This window comes from Plectropomus leopardus, chromosome 2 (assembly GCF_026936395.1).
Source record: "Plectropomus leopardus strain MGB_pleo_1.0 chromosome 2, ASM2693639v1, whole genome shotgun sequence".
In the NCBI taxonomy this organism is placed as follows: Eukaryota; Metazoa; Chordata; class Actinopteri; order Perciformes; family Serranidae; genus Plectropomus; species Plectropomus leopardus.
In genome coordinates, this window is record NC_142177.1 from 7,589,675 (window position 1) to 7,612,686 (window position 23,012).

Genomic DNA, 23,012 nt, shown 5'->3' on the forward strand with positions numbered 1-23,012 from the left:
ACTGTCAAATGAATATAGAGCCATAAAAACTACAATATTTGCCACCAAAGTGTGGTTGAGTAGAAGTATAAAATGGCATAAAATGGAAATACTCAAGTAAAAGTAACTCAATATCTCACTTAAGTACAGTGCTTGACTTAACACATCAAAGCGCCAGGCTTAAGAAAAAGGAACAGACCTAACATTCACAGCCTCGTGAGCCAGATGGTGTTGTATTATGCCGCTGTGTACACGGCCTGTTGTTACATGATTGCATAAAGCATGTGCCTAACAAATGGAACTGCTGTTGTGGCCTGCTTGCCAGCATAAATCATTGTAAACGGAATTATTAAATAATGTTGTTTATATGTGTTGGATGTAATCTGTTGCTGCGGAGGAGGAGGGAACGCGGTGGTGGCGGCCACTGTTTCACCTCATGCTGCTTTCTATCACTGTTCCTGAACTGCTCTCAATATAACCGTAGTTAGACTGTGCTCGAGTTTCACACAAATTAGAGTATCTGTCACTTAGTGGCCTTAAAGTTGTTATCTAATTGGCTTAAAGAGACAAGAGCTGTCATAGGGCTCTCAATTTGTCAAAACAGAACATTGGCAGCTCTGGGTGGGCAATTATCCTTAACCACCACTATGTTTAACTACCACACACAATTTACAGTCCTCCAACTGGGTAAATTCTTAATCCTTTTTCAACATTGGGAACATGATAACTCACTCAGATACATCAAAACATTTTTTCAAGCTCAATTAGCTATCCCGTATAATGTTTTAGAAAGATAAAGGATAAAGCTCGGAATCGACAACTGTCAGAGAAAATCTTTTGCAACATTTGGTTTTCAAGCTGTCGCGTTTCAATAAACCGCTTCAATACGGATACAATGCCGACTCTCTCCGAGTAATTATGACTGTGAAAAGGCTGCTTTCATATTTGATGGGTTCCCTTTTAAGAAACAGAAGAAAACACTATCTGAGCCCGCTGCTGAGGGTTTGGAGTGTTGCTCCCCTCCCTCCCCTGTCTGCTCTGCTTTTTCACTCCACTCAAAGGTGGCTGTAAGATATTTATGTTGATTTTTGTTTGTTCCACCTCAGCTGCAAATGAATCGCTGCTGTAGTCCTGCGAGACTGTGGCCACCACCCCCCCCAGGCTCTTCTCTATTGTGTGCCATAATAAGGCTCTTGAGAGAGCACACTTACTTATGACTGAACTGGAGAAGGGCCATGAAAGACCATTGTGCTGCACACTTTGTCTATTAAAAGAAAAAAAAAAGTCAGTAGAGGCGCTCTGTGAGTGCTGTAACGCCCAGCCCACAAATATCCTGCTGTTTGTGAGACATTTCAGCTCGGGTAGGCGGGTAAGCAATACAGTCTGACATTGTTTTTCATGTAATCAGCTCCTACTTGTGTATTATATGATGATCCAGGATTGACTCCAGTGACCACGACATCAAAATTGCTTGATTTTCTGCAACAGCAAAAAAGCAAATGAGTCCATTCTGTTGGGTATATTCCTATAAAAGCTGTAATAGAGCAAGAGAATAGCACAATGATAACGCAACACCGCTGTCAGTGTTTCCTCAAAAAGGTTCTTATGCCTCAGAGGCATCAAATTGGCACAAGAGAAGTTAGATAGCAGCGCGCACAAACAGCTCTGCACAGCTTCTTTCTACTGTAGAAAAGGAGCTTTAGCAAAGCCACATTTTTATGCCTCCATAGGGGTGGTAGCTGTGGCTGTAAGCATGCTTTCAGGTTGTCCTTCTGTCCGTCCTATTGTCATAAATGCCATCTCCAGAACACCTAAAAGGAATGTCTTCAAATTTGGCAAAATGTCAACGTTAACTTAACAACGAACTTATAAGATTTTGGTGGTCATAGGTCAAAGGTCAATGTCATTGTGACCCTGTCTTTCAATATCTTATGAATGTAATATCTCAAGAACACCTTATGATATATATTTTGTTAAATTTGGCCCAAATGTCCCCTTCACCCAAGGCTGAACTGATGTTTGTAGGTGTTTGTGTTCAATGGTCAAGGTCAGCTTAAACTTGCATCTGTCTCATTTTTGTGTATGCAATGACATACACAAGAACACCTTGAGTGAATTTTACAAATTTGGCACGAACATCCACTTTGGCACAAGGATGAAACAATTTAAATTTGATGGTCATAGGTCAAAGGTTAATATAATTTTGACCTTGTATTTCTTATTCTTGTGAGTGTGATATATCAAGAATGCCTTGTGATTTTTTTTTTTTTTTTTTTTTTTTAATTTGGCTCAAATGTCCATTTGGACCAAAGGATGATCTATTTAAGAATATGGTGGTCAAAGGTCAAGGTCACTGTGACCTCATCAGTTGCATTCTTCTGAACCCAGTTTCTCAGAAACACAATGAGGAAATTTCCTCAAAATTTAGCACAAACATCTACTCAGACTCAAAGATGAAATTATTCAAATGTGTTGGTCAAAAGTTACTGTGACCTTGCCTGTCTCGTTCTTGTAAATATGATATCTCAAGAGGGCCTTGAGAAAACCTTGTCAAATTTGATACAAATGTTCAATTGGATTTAAGAATGAACTGTCTAGAATTTGATGTCAGAGGTCAAGGTCCCTGTGACCTTGCAAAATATGGTTTTTAGCACTAACTCACGGAATTCATATGCTATTTACGACAAAATTTTACACAAATGGCTAATAGGATAAAATGATGATGTGATGACATTTTATATCCAAATGGTCAAAGATCAGCTTCACTGTAGTGTCATAATGTTCTGCAAAAAAAAAAAAACATTTTTGTTGGCCATTACTCAACATAATAACTCAGCAACAGAAGGGGAGACATTTGGTCGGATACAGATTTGGTGACACTAATCTCTGGTGTCTATCTTGAAACTGTGTTGATTGTACAGATCTTCTGTGCTGCCGGAGTGAAGATGCGTGCGAAGCATCCATGTTTTTTACAGACATGAATGTAAACTGTTAACTGCAAATTGACAGGTTGGCGGAGGGATGCAACCACAAGGCAGTAATTCTAGTTTTCACACCAAAGCTGTTTTCTCTTCCAAGTGTAACAATACACCGTTTCCCCAGCTGAACCTGAAATCATTCAGAGAAAATTAAAAAATCAAAGCAGGAGGAAATTTAGAAGTTCTCCTCGAAGAAATAATCAGCAGCTAAATCACATTGGGTCCTAATCAAATCTGCATTGTCCATTTTGCGATAATTTATAAAATGCTCCTTTCATGCTTGTTTATCTGTGCAGCCTTTTATTGCTTTGATGGTTATATATCATCGACAACAAATAACAGCGCCTGAGCTTTTCTTTTTGTTTTTTTTTTGTTGCACCCTGGCTGAAGTAAGTTATGGCTTGAAACCATTGTCCTGAAATGACTGATTTTCCTCCCATCTGTGTTTTCTAATAAGGTGCATCTGTGTGGAGAGATTGAAGAATTTGTTGCCATTTTAAGTGAATTATACCCTTCGTTGATCACCCGTAACACCAATGATTAGCGGGTGGACTCGTCCGGAATGCACAAGTGTGAAGGCAAGGTTGCAGGCATTTGTTTTAATTGTGGCAACATAATGATTAAGCAGCATTTTTATGCGCTTTGACTGGGGTCTGGCAAGATGGATGGCCTGCAATGCTATCTATTCTCAGGGAGTCAAGTCCTTGGCACCACATTGGTTCACTGTTGCTTAGATTAACACAAAGCCGGAGGGCACGAATTCTGGGCCTCTCTCCACCTTTTATTTCTCTCCTGTTAAAAAAAACAATCAAATGTACAAGTCACGTTCCACCTCTTGTAGTCTGGAATGCTTCCATCGCTCTAGTCCACACTGAGCAATGTTTAACTTGTTAATTTACATGTTAATTTTCTCCATTTATTTTTTAATTTTTTTTTTTTAGATGGAAATTGAATGGCACGGAAATCAGTCCCAAATCTGGATCTCACTACAGCCTTTCTGGAGGCAACCTCAGAATCAGCCATCTGAACAAAGACCAAGATGCTGGAACGTATCAGTGCCTCGCCTCCAACTCTTTCGGGACCATCGTCAGCCGAGAGGCCAGTCTAACCTTTGCATGTGAGTGTCGTTTTTTTCTCCTCTCTCTCTCTGGGCAAATTTTTGTGGTTTCTGAGCTTCCACTGCTAAAAGAGGTGCAGCAGAAAAAATAGACACGCTGCTGGCACTTGAGGATAACATGGTGGGTTCTGCTTGATAACATGACAAACATGGAAACATCTCTCTGGGGAACTATTAACTCCCTCTGTGTGCTGACTAGAGTTTACTCGAAGTCATCAGTGCAGATCAAACACAAACCTACAAACAAGTTCAAGTGAAGTGAAACTCAAAGCAAGGTTTCTTAATAACAGAGCTGCCACTATTGCTGCTCTCTACTGTTGAAGACCCAGTGAAAGAAGTAGATTTTACTTGAATTTGCTTAAAATTAATAATATTACATTAACAACATGACAATGTGACAGTGTATCGTCACTAATAAGCCTACAGTGAATTATCAGTTGAGTCTGCAGCCCTTTTTTAAATTTCAGTGTTTTTATGTGGAGTTTCAGTGGAGCATTTAGCAGTTGAAGAGACAGATATTTCCCCAGAAACTAGTAGAAACCAAAAACTGAACTAAAAGGATTTACATTCAGGTATCCTCAAATAGGACTTCAAATGAATGACGATGTTGCTTGGAATCTGCATGATGAGTAAATAGGTAACTGTTTTAACCATGTACAAGAAAATGTCGGGCTTTTAGCACAGTGGCGGACGAGAAAAGACGCTGCAACTTAAAAAAAATACATGCAAATAGACAAACACAGAAAAATTAAGAAACATCTTCATCATTTTGGGAACACGAGTAGCATTTGGAGAATGCGCTGCAAATCACACAAAACATTGAGAAAATGTGCTACAATACATCACAACACAATGTAAGTATTTCCAGAGTGCACTGAATAGTAATGCACACATGTGAACATGCTTGTTTTGGCCGTTGTTTCTAGCTCATTTTTAAGCACCACTGACGGAAAGCTGACTTCTTGCTGTTTGTTTTACATCAGTTGCTCTCAGCATCAAGTTATTGCCACTGGTGCTATCAGCATTAACGCGTTAATCGTGATGCAGATAAGGTCTGTAACTATCAGGTTAATTTTCAAAAAAATTGCGTTAATCACTGGTAAACATTTCTGTCTTTAAGAGGCTGCACCATGTTCTAAAGCTAGAGTGATGATACTGACATCATATAAAACTACAAGACCAAACTACAAGACCAACCTTGTCTGGCTTCTCAGTAAGGGGGCTGAATAACACTTTTGGCGATGGAAAAACAGCATGGCCATTTCACATGGGTCCCTTAACCTCTGACCTGTAGATATCTGAATGATAAAGGGTTCTATTTGTACCCAAAAGTCTCACCCTTTACAAACATTCCCACTTTATGCTAGTCCATCGAAAACATGCAACGAAAAATGCGATTTATCATGATAAACTGTAAAAATTCTGCAATTAATTGGGATTTAAAAAATTAATTGTCGACAGCCCTAATGGCCTCGCATATCGGTTCACATCTGACATATTTGAAAGCCTGGCATAAAATGGAAATACTCAAGTCAAGTAAAAGTAGCTTAAAATCATACTTAAGTACAGTGCACCCTTTAGGGGTGCTAAAGGGTGCAATTTCACACACAGAGGGGCAGAAAAAGACAGCTGGGGGATGAGAACAGGCTGCCTCTATACAGCAACAACCTCAGCTGCCCTCTGTTGCATTTCTTCGGCCACATACTCTGGCTCAAATAAAACAACTAAATATCCAAGTCAGCCAAAACACTGTACAGTGTATCCTTGTACATAACATCCTCTGCACTCACTCTGCACTTTTCAAAACAAATCAGTGAGCATGCAAGTTGTACTGAGTGACATGTTTTAATGCCTGTGCTCCAGAGATAGAGCCGTAGAAATTATTTTTTCAGTTGCCCATCTGTCCATCCTCTTCTTAATAACACTGAGGGAATTTCTTAAAATTTAACACAAACATCTGCTCGGACTCAATGATGAACTGAACCAAGGTCACTCTGACCTTGGGTCCATCTCATCCTCCTGAACCTGATATCTCAAGAAAGTCTTGATGGACCTGTCTTAAATTTGGCAAAATCATCCACTGCAAACTCTGCTTACTTGGTTGATATAGCAAACACGAGGAATATATTCCTTCTATCAACTACATTTACCATCAGCACCGATTGACTGTTCACATAAAGGATGTCATTTTTTTTACTTTAATAGCAATGCACTTGAACATTTAAAGTAAAATGTGAGTTATGCAGAATAGCCATGTGTGTTATGTTACCATATGAGCCTCATAATTGAGTCAGTTCCAATGTACATTTATTGAGTATTCATTCTATTTACAAGTCAGCTAACACAGATAACATTTTTTTAACCACTGAAGTGAACAAAAGAACAGCAAACTAAAAACAACAACTTTCCAACATGCACAGTCAGCACTATCCATTTTGCAGATTCATGTTTTTTTAATGACGTACCGATTTGTGACCGTCACGATGATAGACTGTTTGACGGATCTTGATGAGTCAAACTGACAGTCTCTGGACTTCATATTCCTAAAGCAGGGGGAAGTCAATAAGTGCATACTGTATGGCCAGTTATCGGACAGCCAGAAATGATGACATTAACGGCAAGTGAGTGATCGCTCGCTCAGATTAGATTCGGAGGTTTAGCATTTGGGGACAAGGCCACCGATATGTCTCGGGCCATTTGATTGGTCCCCTGGACGAGTGAGAAGTCAATCTACAATCTGACTCTGCTGGTGGATTTCCACTCTGATAGGATGACAGTTCCATCAATTGTTGGGCTCTGACCTTACCAGCCTTCAGTTGTTGTCACAGAGTCGGGGCATGCATGTATGACCGAGTGTCATCTATCTTCTTTATTACTCTTGCTATTGCTTAATTAACTCCACAGCATGATTGAACGGTGAAGGTTCAAGTGAATAATTTAAAGGGCAACCGATATTACTGGGGACTGTCATGTAATTCTTTACAGGAATATAAGCGAACTAAAGTACATGAGTTTTTCTCCTGCGGGCCGGCTGGCAGCCAGAGATATTCGGCTCCTGTAATGCAGACGACCAGTCAAATACACAGCGAGGGCTCTTTAGGTACAAATGGTGTTTCAGCAGCGATCCTATTTCCCTCAAGAAAAGACTGTGACCTTTTGGTGGCAATTAGTTTTACGCGTAATTTGATTCTGATTTTGACACAAGACAGACTTTGAGCCTTCTCACACCTCTAATAAGCCCACTGGTAATTATAGCTGCCTTAGCCAAAAAGGGAATAATCATTTGGAACTATATAAATGCACATCTGCTGCATGGGAAAGGTCAGAAATTGAGAGATTTAAGGATTGTCAAATCTTTCTAGGTTTGCATCGGCCTTAGAATAAGATTACTTCCCTTAGTTGATGTCCTGTTGGAATGGGGGCACAGGGGGCACGTCTCCTTAAATATATAGAAAATATGCATGTGTGTTGATGCTCAAATTGGTGCAGAAAAATTCACCAAAATGCAGAAAATGAACCATTAGATGTTAAAATTTTTTTTTGATAAAAAACACAATAATGCTTAAGGGCACTTTTTTTCTGTAAAATAATTTTAAACATATAATCAAGAGGATTATAAACATAGTTTTCTGGACATTGCCCCCTCTTTTGGAAGATTTGCGTCTTAAACAAGTAGGAAACAGTGTGGTTTAGTACTCGCCTCTGTCAGAGTAGGGAAGTTGAAAAAAAAAAAACTGATTGTTGGTTTTGGTCTTTGAATGAAAATTGTTGACAATAAGGAAATAGATAGAATATTTATCCAACAAAATTTACTAGGTTGTTAATCTTAGTAATGCTAATAGGCAATGGGATTTAGCGGGAAGGAAAACAATATTTAATTTTATCTCATTTCAGTTCAATTCAATTCAGTTCAGTTCAATACTTTATTAAGGACTCAGCTCATAGACAGGTCCATAGAAAATAAAACAAAAATAACATATATTAACAAATAAATTAACAAAATAAATGTCAAAAGGATATATTCTATTCTATATGTAATTTGTTTTGCCTTTTTTTGAACTTGAAAAAAGAGAAAATATTAAACAAACAGGCAGATGAAAAAGTAATATTTACAGACAATGAAAAACATAAAGCAAAGATAATGTCATTATTTCTTTAGACTTACATTTGTAGTATTGAATTTGAAGAAAAACATCAGACACAAAATAAAAACTTTTAGAGCTTAAAATACACAGGTAGAGCCGATGTTCTGTTTTTGCAGTTCCCCTCTTGCTATAGCAATAGCTTAAATAGATAGAGAGCAGAGATTCATTGTAAAGTGTTGCAGTGGAATAGGGAATCATTTGTTGATAATAGAGGCAGGTAGTGAGCAATCGCTTCTCTTTATGTGATACATCTTTCTCCCGTCACCTCCTATGAACAGCTACCTGACCACATGGCAAATGTTTCATCTGCAATGGCCAAGACAAACAACACTTGAACAGATTTGTAGTCTGACGCAGGATTAAATCTGATGCGGCAGACTGTGCACCGTCTACAGATGTCTGTGTGTGAGTCTCTGTATAAATTGTTCAGAAATAGTTGGAGACACACTCTAAGATAGATGCTTCATATGTCCATTATATAGCAAATGATATAGATTAGATTCAACAATATATTGCAGCCTGAGGACTCTGGTCAAAACAAAGTAACCTTTTGGGTACGAACCCTTCATTTTTAACCTGTCACACATGCATTTGTACACTATACAATGTGTTTGGTCCAAAGTCTTTACTCTTCACATACAAGTAAAGACACAAAACCTTGTTTTTGTGTCACAGCGCACTGACAGAGGAGAGATTTCTTCTCATATCAGCAGTGACTCTGTCAGCTATTCTTTTCCTGCGTGCTTCAGTATGAGTCAGTCTCTGCTATCTTAAAGACAGACCCTGTGAACCTGATGTTCTTAATTACATGACTGGCAGGCAGTATCAGAAATCAAATATAGATGAGTGCAGTTCCTTTGCAGGAGCTGGCATAAGGCCAACTCACTGTGTAGCTCAGACTAGGAGCAGAAATCTTTATGTTGCCATTTGTTTCATTTTTAAAATGCGATTTCTTGACTGCAGAATGTGTTAGTTGTTTTGAGGGTTTGATTGTACACACTGGTGAAGCAAATGTCCCCTATAGAGGACAATAAAGACTGAATCTGAATATAAATAGGCAATACAGACAGAAACAAAAAATTAAAAAGCATGTTGGGGTTAAATGGATAGATAAATGAAAAATCCGTCATTATCTACTCACCCTCATGATGATGGAAAGTCGGGTGAAGTTTTATTGTCCACAAAACATTGTCAGAGTTTCACAGGGAAATGGCGTAGCACTCATCTCCCAAACAATTGAAGCAAATGTGATCAGGATTCAAAGGTTAAAAAAATACATCATAAAACAACAAAATGTCTACATACTGCGCGTCCGAAGTAATCCAAGTGCCCTGAAGCCCTGACCTGCCAGGTTGTTTTGAAAAACATTACAGTAGTTGCTACTTTTTTTAGTATTTATGAGAAAAAAATATTGAAAGAACAATCTCATTATTTAGCTTCAGATCATTTTTGATCACAAAAGTAAGACTTTGAACACAGCTACCCAAATGATGCATATGGACACATTTTACATGGATAATTCTCACAATTTTAAAAATTATGGTCATTATCTGTACAGGATACTTGTTTCATCAGAGTATTTGGCTCAGCCTTATTATTTATTGCATGTATTGTGATTTTACTATGATGTCTTTTAACCAGTCTAACCAGCTGAAGGCTAATTTCCATATTTATGGACAATAAATATTATTTTCTTATTGGTCTAGTGTCTCACAGATAAAGAAAGAAATTATATTTAAATTAGAACTGGGTTTTAAAATTGATGATGGAATCCTGACAGTGAGGCGTTTGGAGCAGGAGTTCCTGCTTTCAGGAGAGCATTGTTGTTCAGAGAACATGCTCTGCCTTCTAATTCAGTCATTTAGCTCTGAGTGTGAGGGATTTCTGCCTTTCCTTTAATTAAATAGGCATCAGTGGCGTCCTAATCTTGTTCCTGTTGAGTAATCTTTCTGAAACACATTATTGGTGTTGTTGAAGTTACAATGCGTTGTCACAGCATGATAACAGTGTCACTTCAGTTGAGACCTGCATTGGTCTTTACTTAAATTATACATAGCCAACTCGACTATCCTATAATATATTAAACAACACTCTGTCTGTCTGTCTGTCTGCATCATTTTTTCTCCTAGATGGGTTTCCCAATCAATCTGAAATTGCACATAGCCATTGAGTATTGCCATAGGTAGAGACTGATGAACTCCTTTGTCTCAGTCACCCACTGCCCATGTCTGTTTTGTATAAAAATACTTCATAAGTAACTTACCTCTTCTTCTGCCCGTGGAGGTGATGAACGAAAACACAGAGAGTACCACTCTGCCATTGCAACCCACATTGTGGTCAAAGGTTGAATTGCAGCTTGAATTACAGAAATAAAGCGTTATTTTTTCATCCTTTCACACCGGTTAAAAACCTTTGTTGTTACAAAGCAGATTTTTTTTACCTGTTTATTTGCATTTTTTGGCAAAGTCTGCACCAACAAGTAGGTCTGTGGTCTGCACAAGGTTGTGTTGCGGACATTCCTGAAAGTCTGCATGTAGTGGCAGTGCAAATATCCCCGGGTATGGACTAGAAATAACAAAAAAACTTCCATTTTGGGTTTTGTTTTTTTTTTTTTGATATGATAATACTAATCGGTTCACTTTGTATGACTTTCATTTTTACAGAAAACCCGCAGGCTAAGTTTATATTTGCTAATCTGCGTGTGAGCGCTGTTCTTCCTGAACCTGAGCGTATTATATATTCTGTAGACAAACACACTGTACAATGTAACTCAGTTCTTCTGCCAAATGATATTCCACGGTTAACACTTGTTAGTCCACATGCTCCACAACGCCTTCAAGGTTATTCTTTGAAATTGGCAGGACTCCAAACACTTCAGCATTCCTCTCCATGTCACAAACTTTTGATGGATGATGCTGCTCCTCACGAGGGTTGTGGCTGTCTACCCCCCGAGGCAAGGATAACTGATGGGCAGTGGGCGCTTCCACTCAATACTCGCTGCCCTTGATTAGTATGTCCATTGATTCTATATCAGTGATTATGTAAAAGATGTACACCCATAATTCATACTGATGAATAAGCTGTATATTCAATATCGGAATTCCAGCGCGTGCCTCTCACGCGGGTGGCACTGAGAGGGCTGTGCTTTGAATGCAATGACAAGTTGCTGAAGTTGCCACCATGCAATTATATTAGCAGAGATGTCAAAAAGGGCCAGCTCTTAAGAAAAATGTGGAGCACGCCTTGAAACGTATCCTGTTTTGCGTAGGGAGTTTATATTCACTTATTTATATAGTGACTCCTCTGCGCCAGACATGCTGATATTTTGCTAAGCATATAGGGGTGAGAATTCCTCATGTCACCAGAGTCAGCTTTAAAGCCTTGAGGGGAAACATGAATACCTCATTTAAATGCAAATAAATCCTCGAGACTCCTCTCAGCTGTTGTGATAATGTGGAGTGAGTATATTGACTTAGTTAATGAGGTGTAAATAGCTAATGGGTGTACTCTGGCTTTTACTTTTTATCTGCTCTACACTATCAAGATATCACTCTTGAGGACCTGCTAGAAGGTGGTATACCATACTTAGGATTTACATCTTTTTGCGATGCATAACCATCCAGGCCTACAGATAGAAATGAATTGTGTTTTATGACAGAAGTTGCCATTGTGAGAAAGACTCAGCAGCATCTGAAAGGTTTTTATATCAGCAGATTGCAGAATGTTGACATCTTTCATACATATTTTACTGAAAAGAAATTACATTTTCATGTATTTGCTGGTTGATATCCCTTATTTTCCTAATTTAAATCCTTAGTCCATGATCATTAAAGCAATGCTTTTCCTGATATGTTGCCAATAACTACTGAATCAAAATGATGTTCACTTAAACTGCAGCGGCGCTGAACAAACACTGCCTCAATTTATTCCTTTTTAGCTACTTAAAAAAAGGCACTCTATTTTAATTAATAAAATAAAACAAACACATTAATTTATTGATAATAATAATAATAATAATAATAATAATAATAATAATAATAATAATAATAATAATAATAATAATAATAATAATGATAATAATAATAATAATAATAATAATAATAATAACAATAATAACAATAATAATAATGATATCTGTTTCACTATATACTACATTTATTATATTTTCCGACTGGGAACCCAAGCCTTTATCTCACCACTACCAGACTCCATTGACAGAAACAGTAGTTGCTGGTCTAGCCCCTGTCTGGATTAGTTAGTGCATAAGGTGAAGCATAGAGATTATTCTCAAAAAAAGTACACTTACACTAATGTTGATTTTTTTTTTAGGTGGCTAAAATAGGTTTTGCTGTGGCCCCATCCACAGCAGAACATTGCTTAGCTTAAAACAGGGTGGAGGGAAAGAGAAGGTGGAAGGTGGGCTACTGAGCACAATGTTTCTGTAATTAAAAATCTTAAACTGTGAGTCAGACTGCGTCGCTAGAAGTTAAAAACATATTTTCTCAAAAAACAACAGCTATAAAATCAATCAAATCTTTGTCGTCTTTGTTCATCAAGAACTCTGATTGGCTGTTAAACACATTTTGAACATATGAGTAGTTAAAAAACAGCAATAATTATTAGGTATCCCCAGCTAAAACTAATGCAGTGTAATAAAGGTCCTGCAATAGATCTCACCTTCATAAAGGATATAGTTTATATATTCATAAAGACCTCTTTATAATTTAACTGCTAATAATTTAGTTTAGCAGTTTGTGGTGTAGTTGAACGGCATTGTGTGACAGGTTGGTCCACCCGATCTCATTTATTTCAGTGATGGTAGCCCAAATATACTATAAAATTAATACCACCATAAACTCCAAAATGACAGATAAGTTGAATCCACAGCTTTCTAAAAGTTTCATAGAAACATATAACTGTCATGTATTTAAATGTGATTATATTATCTAAAAAAAAAACAGCTGTGTGTGGGACACACACACACACACACACACACACACACACACACACACACACACACACACACACACATTACCTACCATCCACTTAGGAGTCTCAGGTTGTAATGAATCTCCTGGTCACGCTTGGACAGGCTTGTTGAAGTATGATAAGTCGTGTTGGCATTTGGAACGCTCATATGTCTGGGATGTGATCATCAGCCTAATCTGGATCATTGTTTGTAATGCCAGCCCAGGTTTGCAATAATTAATGCTAATGGATCTAGATGGGACATCACGTTTACTTGTTCTGAGGCTATTAATCATTGTTAGCCGCTCTCCTTTTGAAAATTACACTGGTGCTTTTGTGTAAGCTCAGCGCCGAACATTTTCTAATAAAAATTTGAAAGGAGTTATGTTCACTGCTGTTCCTTTATATGTGACAAATTTAATGGATATGTTATTTGAGCTGTCCCTCGCAGGCAAACTGTGTGCTTTCATGCTTTCTTTTGAACTCAAAAGTGAACATGTGCACAGCTGCGTGTGCTCTGAAAATGCATGCCTTTGGTGAAGCCCCCCCACGATGTCCGCCCCGCATCTGAAGGCATTGGCTGTAGCATGTTGTAAATTATGCTTTTCGCCGCTCTCCTCGAGCCCTTTTTACAACAATGCTTCTTTTGCTCTTTTTTTTTGCTGTTGAGAGTGGATGGACGAGGAGGTGGTGTGTGTGTGTCTGTGTGTGTGTGTGTGTTGAATTTTACTAGTGTTGCAGCATGCTTTCAGCACGGGCGAGGCCATGTCTCTGGATGCGGACAGGGACAATCAGTGCCTTTAGTGAAGCAGACATCACCACTTCACAAATCACAACAGCTTTGATCTCAGCCAAAAATAATGCCAAAAAGACTCTTTTTTTGGGGGAATAAATTCAGTACCTTAGATGTCTCTTGCTCTTGTCCACTTTGTTCTAAGGCTCATATTTTGGGGAGGCTTGGGTGCTTTTATCTAACCTTCTATCGTGCCTTCAGATGAAAGTAAGTGGTGAGGCTACTCGAAAAAAAAAGCCTCTGTTGCCATTTTGGAGTGGGCCAGATTGACTCAAAAACAGTATTTTGTCCATCAACTCAAGCCATGTTTGGATAAGAAGGGACTGTCTTCCTATTTGTAGCCTCTTACTTTACTTTCAAGAGTAGAAAGCCAAAATCAATCATGGAACTGAAGGTGCAGCAGTGACAGTGGCGTCATTAGGCCTGGGCATAATAGTGATGTGTTTTAGGACCATAGAAATGTGAAAGTCAATTGTCAAAGACAATTTTCATATTTTAAGTTTTTGCAGTTTTTAGCTGTACCCGGTGATTACAAATAGAAAAAGAAATGCAAAAAAAATAGCTAAAAAAAGTTTTTTTAATCACCAAATATCTTTCAAAAAATACCCCTCACCAATAATGTTTAAAGAAAAAAAAAAGCCAACAAGTTTTAAAAAAAAAAAAAAAGCCTTTGGAAAATTAATAAATAAACCCCCAAAAAAGAAAATTAATATAAAAATAAAATATAAAATATAAATATAAAAATAAAAGTAAAATAATTAAAAACATAAGTCCCTACTTTATGTTAAAGTATTATTTGACATGCCTCCCTTTTTGCACTATCCCCTTCCCTCTCATAATAAAAACAAACAGTCCCTAATATGGTTAAAAAGCCCTGGATCTCTTTTTTTTTTTTAAAGGTTTTTTTTAGGTTAAATAAGATGCCAGAGTGCATAAAAAAACCATCAAAGTGAAGCTTTTCAAGGTCGTTCAAAAAGGAGGATCTTCCCCGGACCCCCGTGACAGAGGTCCGGGCTAAGCCTCCAGTGTCCTTAAATCCTAGGAACGCCCCTAAGCGGTGAAGAAAAAGCAGATCAGATGCGTCCGCTCTCTCATCAGTGATCTCTGATGAGAAAACAGCAACCAGAGATAAAGCCAACTGACAACAGGAAAGTCAATTAGCCTTGCTACGTTAATCACCTTTGAGTGACACGTAAGAGATAACCAGACAGCCAACGTTCCTTGAAAAAAGCGACTGAAAAGCAGCAATTTGTAAAATATGACAAGCTATAAAAATAAATGGTCTAATTTAAGCACGGGGGCCAGATTGAACGCTGCACACGTCATAAACCTCCAAGAAAGCATCTTAAATTCTGATCTTCAGACATCTTTGCTCTGTCTTTCCTTTTTAAGCGCTTTTATGAGTTGGTCACTGCCCTGCCAGTGTTGGGCGACTTTTTCTCAGCCTGGGGAATATAATGTGGAGGGACAGTGATCTGCAGAGTAAAAATGACTGTCGACAGGGAATTTGTCATCCCATCTATGGACTGCGCTCTGATGCTCAATTATTCTGGTGTGGAGGGATGGGGTGTTGTTTTTCCGGTAAGGAGCAGGGACAAACAAATTCATAAATCAAATGAGTGGATTTTACATGCTATGAGCAGTTTAATCTCGCACTTCTTTTCTCACTTTGATGGTGTGTAAATAATTTACGCTTGAGATGCTGCACACAAGAAACCGACCTCCTGTAAGTTGAATTACTTGGTGTTTGAAATGCAGTGGAGGCAGCATATTTATTCCTCAGATTGGAGCTTTTGAATGACACAAATTGGAGCTTTTGCGATCCTCTGTCAGAGTGTGCAGCACTTTGGAGCACTGATGGTTCATCATAGGATTTTGGGGAATCAGAAGTGACTGTTTACTGCAGGGCTATTGAATTACAAATTTAATTGGGGTGGGGTTTAAAACCAGGAAATGTAGATGGCCAGTTATTTCAGCAGCATATTTAAAACCTTATTTTAGCGTCTGATAATGACACATTTTAAACAAATGGAAATGAATGCAGTAAAAGACAGCAGGATCTATTATTTTACGTTTGGGGAAAAAAAAGTCACATAACAGATACAGGCACATCACACAGTGCAGAAACAGAATAAAAAAGAGCTTTTAACTATATTAATGCACAGAGCTAAAACAGGTGGCTATAATAGGAACCATAACACACTCTACCTCTTTCTGCCAGTGTCTCCCTCTCAAGATATGATTGACTGTGTCGCTTTACTTATCCCTGCACATCCTGCCCAAACTGTGCAATGTATAACTGACATTAGAGTAGATCGAGATGGCTCATTCCTAAGCTACTTCCAGACGTTAAATGTAGTTTACATATTTTTGTCATACCAGTGCATCTGATTTATGTATTAAGGGCCGCTCTGAGGTTGCTTCTGGTCCAGATGTGTCCTGCAGGCTGCCATCAAATAGGTCTGGTTTACAACCACCCCACTGTAGAAACAAATATTTGTTTTAACTGAAAAAAGGTAGTATCCAGACTTTCTTAAAATTATAACCATTTATAAATTTAACACATTTTCCTTTTTGAAAAAGTCAAATTTGTAGATGCTAAGTCACATCAGTGATCTTAAGAACAGGCCAAAGTTGCCTCAAGATTTATTTATTTATTCATTAATTCATTCCTCTTTCTATCTACTTATCTTTCCATTTAACTTGTAAGTCATTAAAATGGTGTCCCCAAGTACATTGTAGGAAGAGTTACTTTGAAGGCCACCTAATGAATGTTAGACCGATATTAACCCCTTTAACTCTGTTTTTGTCTCCACCAACTCCTCGACCAAATTGCACTTAGACTAAATGAGCAAATGCACTGAGTTTCTTTCATCACTGCTGAGTTGTAGCTGCAGCCCTGCAGCCACGCAATATCTTAACCCTCAGTTATAAAACCTGAGCTGTGGTTCAGCAGTTCTCAAACTGGGGGGGCAGAAGCCCTTATCTGTGGGTTTAGAGGCACTGCAGGGAGGAGCACATGACCGGGATGAAAAATGTGGAGTAGAAAGTTTGATACAACAAGAGTGTTTTCAAACCTGCTATTGAGTTTCAGGTTTCAGACAGCTAAATGAAACACAAAGGACAGCAGACAGATTTTTGACAGATAAGAAAAGAAAAAACTCTGACAGACAAACACATCAGTCAAAAGTGATGTCAAGAAGTATGATCCAGTCTGTTCACTGTCAGTGTTACAGAAAAGTCCTTTTCCTTTATGTTCTAAGAAATAAGAAAGAAAAACAAACTCACTCAGACTTTCTTTTTGGACAAATTAATCCACAATTGTTAATGGTTGAGAGAAATTGTCTGCACCAACACAACCACATCTAGTTTAGAGGTACTTGCTAATAACATTTGCTCTTGTTGCTGTAACAAAGTTGTTTTTCTGTGTACTAGTGTTATTTTTAGTAATTTAATGAATTAATTTAATTAATTTTAGTTATTTTTTAAATCTGTAATTTTACATTAACTGCCCTTTGTATCACAAGTATATTGCACTTTGCTACATTTCAAGTCGCATCCATTATGATTTAACATAAAAGTCAAGTGAAAAAGTCCAGATGAACTGTGAGAGCAGCAGAGACGAGAGGTGATCGCTCGGCTGCTGCAGCAGAGAAGAAGCTGCTGGTGTCTGCGGCTGCAGGAGTGCTGACACTCTGCACTCAGCTGACACTCCAGAAATGATACGCCATAAATGGTTTCGTTCACTGGGCTGAGCTAGCAATAAACAATAGGGCAAAAAAAAAAAAAAAAGAACAAAAGTGCAATTAGGCTAGGCAGCGTTATGTCTATAGCACATTTCATACAACAGGGCAATTCACACTGTTTTAAAGATATAGATTTACAATAAAAGAGTAAAGAGTTAATATATAAAAGTTCAAATCAATTACTAAATGATTTAAATTAAGAATCACATGAGGTGTTATTATCATTAGCATTATTGTACTTTAACTTAAAAAAATAAAGGTTGCATATCTAAATTAATGGCCACAAACCTGCATCCACTGTGAGGTTAATATTGTTTGTAAATGTCCTCTTTGGTGATGTTTAACTCTGTTGATTCTGAAAGAAGTTTCAGAGTATTTAATGCATGCGGTTGTGGTGTCCATAGCTCTTTTTATTAATTGTTGCAGAATTTTTTTGTCTGAATTTGTCTCTTTTCGGGTAAATTCTGGTGAGGCTACACTGAGGAAGGTGGTTGTACATTTCTAACTTAAAATCAGTTGTATATGCAGGCTGAAAACAGCAGTCTATAGAAATGGAGGGTGCTTGTTGCAAATGTTGTTCCACTTGTTTAGAAGTTGACATTTAATGCATTTTAGCCCAAATATGTTTGATAAGCAGTAGTATCGTTTGTCATCATAACCCTCAGTCATACAGAAACTTTTACTCAGAGTCAGGGGCGTACATAGAGACAATGCAGGCAGTAATGGGCTGAGAAATTATTATTATTATTTATCTTTTTATTATTTTCTAATAATCTCCCCTCTTTTTCAAAACTAATTTCCAGGTCATTTTTTCAGGTCACCTTTTACTTATTTCTTGAGATTTGTGGGACATTTCTTGTCAAGTTGGTCATTGTCTTTTTCCCATGTTTAAGAGTACATTTGAACACCAGTACTTGACTTTAACTTGAGCAAAATTTCTGAAAAGCAGCTTAAATTTTACTTGAGTTCAGTATCCTAGCACTCTTTCATACCTCTGTGTTCAGTGATTGAGGATAAACCGCTACACCAAACTTCTTCCCTCCTTTCACTCGCTTTCAATTTATCTCTCCAAGTTTGGTGTTTCCTGTGACACACCTGTGCTCCCTCAACAGAACCGCAAACAGTCCTTAATGAAACCCAGTGCAGCTCAGTGGCTCACTTTCTATTGCAGCTGGTGGGCAGCCAAAGCTCCAACACCACCAGTGACAATCAGCTCCTGGGGGCTCACACTCCATCGACACGGCTAGTTGTGCCGCCACCCTGTTGGAGCAAAGGGAACATGAACCTCTGCCTCGCTTTGTCACTTTCACAGCGGTGGACTCCTACAAGTGTGTTTTGACAACTTGCTTTTAAATGTGAAGTAATCCATAGTGTCCTCTGCGTGGATACACTGGGAGGACATTCGGACTGCTGAGATGCTTTTCTCAGCTCCTGTATCTGACTGAGCCGAGGTGCAAACATCCCAGAGGCACAGAGAAGGAAAACAAAAGTCCTGCTGCACTTTTTTACCAGTCACTAACGTCACGATAAATTTAGTTATACCAAGGACTGGGAGGTATTTTGGACATTATAGATGGATCAATAAATGGAAGCAGGGTAAAAAAAGCAAGTCCTCCTCCTTGTTTTACAAGCAGCATTAATAAAAGTCTTTGTATAGCTTTAACAAGACTTTTTTTTTCATAGAATTTTTACATCTGTGAGGTAGTCACGTCAAAATGACCCTAAAGTGCCAAATCTGGCATTAATCTTTGGAAAAATACAGAGAGTTGATTTCTTAATAGGGCTTAAGAGTCTCAAATAGCTATTAGTTAAACTGCGCTCGTGGGTTAAGACGAGATTTATGTTTAAAGAAATAATCAAAGGCTGCTTCTTAATTGACTTGTCCTGCAGCCAATATGACATATATTAACTGACCTTATAGTCCTCTTCATAAATCAGTGAGCCCAATAATTTTACATTGAGATCACTCGGAGCTGAACTAATCAGTAATCTCATTTCAGAGTGGATTGGTTGCAGTTTTGCGACGAGCAGGTCTGCGGAGAGAGCTGCTCGTGCCCGCACGGCTGCTCTCAGCGACTCGAGAATATGCTGCATATTATAGAGCAAGGTTAATTAAGGTTAATTAATCCAATTTGCAGAATATGTATGGATACATTTCAGACCCACTTGTCTTCATATATTAATTTGCTGTAGAACGGTCTTTTGTTAAAAGCACTGTATGCAGGCACTTTAACCTTAAAGCAGACAACCTTAATGTAATACAAAAAAAACTAAAAATGAATAGGAATAATCAAATATATGAATTAAAAGTTTGACAGGTGGGTATATTTCAGGGGGGGACCGAGGGGGCACATCCACCTCTATGTTTAGAACATGTGTATTTGTTCTCCATAGTAAAAATATGAAAGTAGCAGAGAAATGTTATCATGCCTCCACACCAGTGATAGCCGTAGCCTGAGGCATGATGTTTGGGGCTGTCCATCCATCTGTCCATCCATCCATCCGTCTGTCCATCCATCCCATTCACATAAATGCAGAATCTCAAGAACACCTTTGGGAAATGTCTTTAAATTTGGCACAAACATCCTCAAGGACTGAAGAATGAACCAATTAGATCTCGGTGGTCAAAAGGTAAGGTCACTGTGACCTCACCTGTCACATTCTTGTGAACACGATATCCTTAGTAACACCTTGAGGGAATTTTTTTTTAAATTTGGCACAAGCATGCACATAGATTCAATGATAAACTTATTGGCTATAATTTAGAAATTCATACGCAAATCATGACAAAATTTACCACAAATGTCTAATAGGATATGATGATAAAGCGATGACATTAAATATCCAAAATTTCAAAGGTCAAGTTCACTGTGACTGTATAATGTTCTGCAAAAACACTTTTCTGGCCATTAGTCAGCATCATGACTCAGGAACAGGACAGGAGACATTTGGTTTGACACTGAAATGGTGACACTGATCTTGGGTGTCCACCGGATTTTCGGAATGAGGATGTGTTTGTATATCCACATTTTCACAGACATGGATATAAACTGTAAATGCGACTGGACTTGTTAACAGAGATGTACAACTGCATAGTGATAATTCTAGTTTGACTAAAATAATGACATTCTACTATAAATTGAGGCAGAAAAGGCACAAATTGGTGCATAAAATTCAAGAGGATGCAGGAAGTGTTTTACTGTCAAGTAAGAATAATTGTTTTGGACTATTTGAAACTATGCTAATTTAATAAAGTTGCCATGTTACTACAAATTGAAGTTTTTTAAAAATATTTTCTTACAATTAGTTTGAAATATCTGTGAATAATGAAATAAAGACATTATATTACATTAGAGACATTTGCATCTTTAATTTATGCAGAAAAAACACAAATTGGTACATAAAAATTTAAAGTGATGGAGGAAATTAAGTGTTTTACACTCAAGTAAGAATAATTGATTGTTTTAGACTATTTGAAACTATGCTTATTTAATGAAGTTGCCATGTGTAACTGCAAATTGAAGTTTTTTAATATTTCCTTTCTATTACTTTCAAATATCTGAGTGTAATTAAATAAAGGCATTCTATTAAAATAAATTAAAGACATTTGCCTTTTAAATTTATACAGAAAAAAGCACAAATTAGTGTGTAAATTTCATGCTCAAAATCTGAAAATCTATGTTCTTGACATTTGAAATTGTATTTAGTTTAAATAGAACAAGGCAAGTAGGAATAATTGATTGTTTTAGACAATTTGAAGCTATGCTGATTTAATAATGTTGCCAAGTAACTGCAGGTTGGACTAATTATTTACATTTTCTTGTAATTTCTCTCAAATATCTGCACATAATCATATTAAATTGCTTAACAGCTAATCTCAGATTAATCCTCTAAGAACATATACATAACACGTAACATGTTACCCTCCTACCAGAGTTATCAGTGCAGACGTGAAGCTTTCATTTGACGTGTGAATTCCTCTTACGGAGCTTGACCAGGATGTAAACCATCGGTGCGGCAAATCGTTGGAAGCGGTTATTGCCTGCTATTGTTTCCATCAATTGTCAAATGAAAAATTGTTCAGTTTAACAGTAGTTTTGGTGTCGGAGCCATACCAGGAATAGCTTTGTTCAGTGTTGGTGGGTGTGATGAATGAAAGGTAACCTGATTACCACCGGAGCTATTAAAATCCCTCATGTGTGACCCGCCACAGCAACCCTCTCTGCTTAGCAGCAGGTCTGCAGATTGCTGTTTGGCTCATATTAGTGGGTGTGTGTCACTATTGATTTGAACTCTTTTTTTTTCATAATGCATTTAGCTCATGCAAGACTTCCATTCATTATTTGGAACATACAATTACTAGAGCAGGGTGCAGTAATAGTCCTGATTCTTTTCATTATCCCACCTTCTCAACTGTGTCTCTCCCAGAATGCAAATATTAAGCAGGTGAAACTGTATGTCGTTGTGTTAGGTGCAATCTGCCGTTTAACACGCCTCTCTGAGTATGACTTCAAAACCTGGCAAAGGAAATTAAAGCACACCGATAATTTTTAAAAAACAGGGATCTGACATGGATGGAAACAAAGCAGGTTATCCTGATGCATTCAGAGGCGGCCAATAAGTGTGTTTCCATCACTCCCTAGTACAACAGCAGTTGATTGCTGTGTTTATTTCTGCAACTATTTTTTGGGGGGAATTTGAAGTTTTATTGATTTTGTCAGTAATAATCATTATACAAACAGGAGAAACAAAAACAACCTAAAATAAATAAAAACAGGCAGGTAGCCAAACAGACATTGACACAGTAGTGCTCATTATTTCATTATAACTTGGTGGGCATTAGCACATGACAATAATGGCATAATATTGTATTACACCCTCATGTTCTTGCCAAGGTCAAGTCCCATATATATCCACTAAGGCTGTCCCATTGTTCCTTCACCATGTCATTTTTGCAGCTCAGTCTTCCCAGCATCTTTTCACATGCAACTATTTCCATCATTTGTTCCTTCCACATTTTCAGAGTGGGAGTTTGAGGTTCTTTCCAGCATCTAAGAATCATCCGCATACAGGTAGTTAAGCCAGTTATTAGTACTCTAAATGCAGATTTACTTAACTGTGGCACCACTATTCTGTCCCCAAGAAGACACAACCTTGGTGATGTGGGCAGATCAAATTTTAACCAGTTACTCATAAATTCCAGAACATTTCTCCATAAGGGAAACACCATGGGGCATTCCCAAAATGCATGTATGTATGTACCATGTTCTGCTTTACATTTCCAAC

The 23,012-nt window shown here is 37.8% G+C and overlaps 1 protein-coding gene across 5 annotated transcripts in view; it reads left to right on the top strand.

The window, feature by feature from the left end:
* Window positions 1-23,012, top strand: part of cntn4 (contactin 4) — a 275,881-nt gene that overhangs the window by 138,178 nt on the left and 114,691 nt on the right. For all 5 annotated transcript variants that reach the window (XM_088083789.1, XM_088083787.1, XM_088083798.1 and 2 more), the window contains one exon: window positions 3,899-4,074. In XM_088083789.1, coding sequence (XP_087939915.1) covers window positions 3,899-4,074 — 176 coding nt within the window. The remainder of the gene's footprint in view (window positions 1-3,898; window positions 4,075-23,012) is intronic.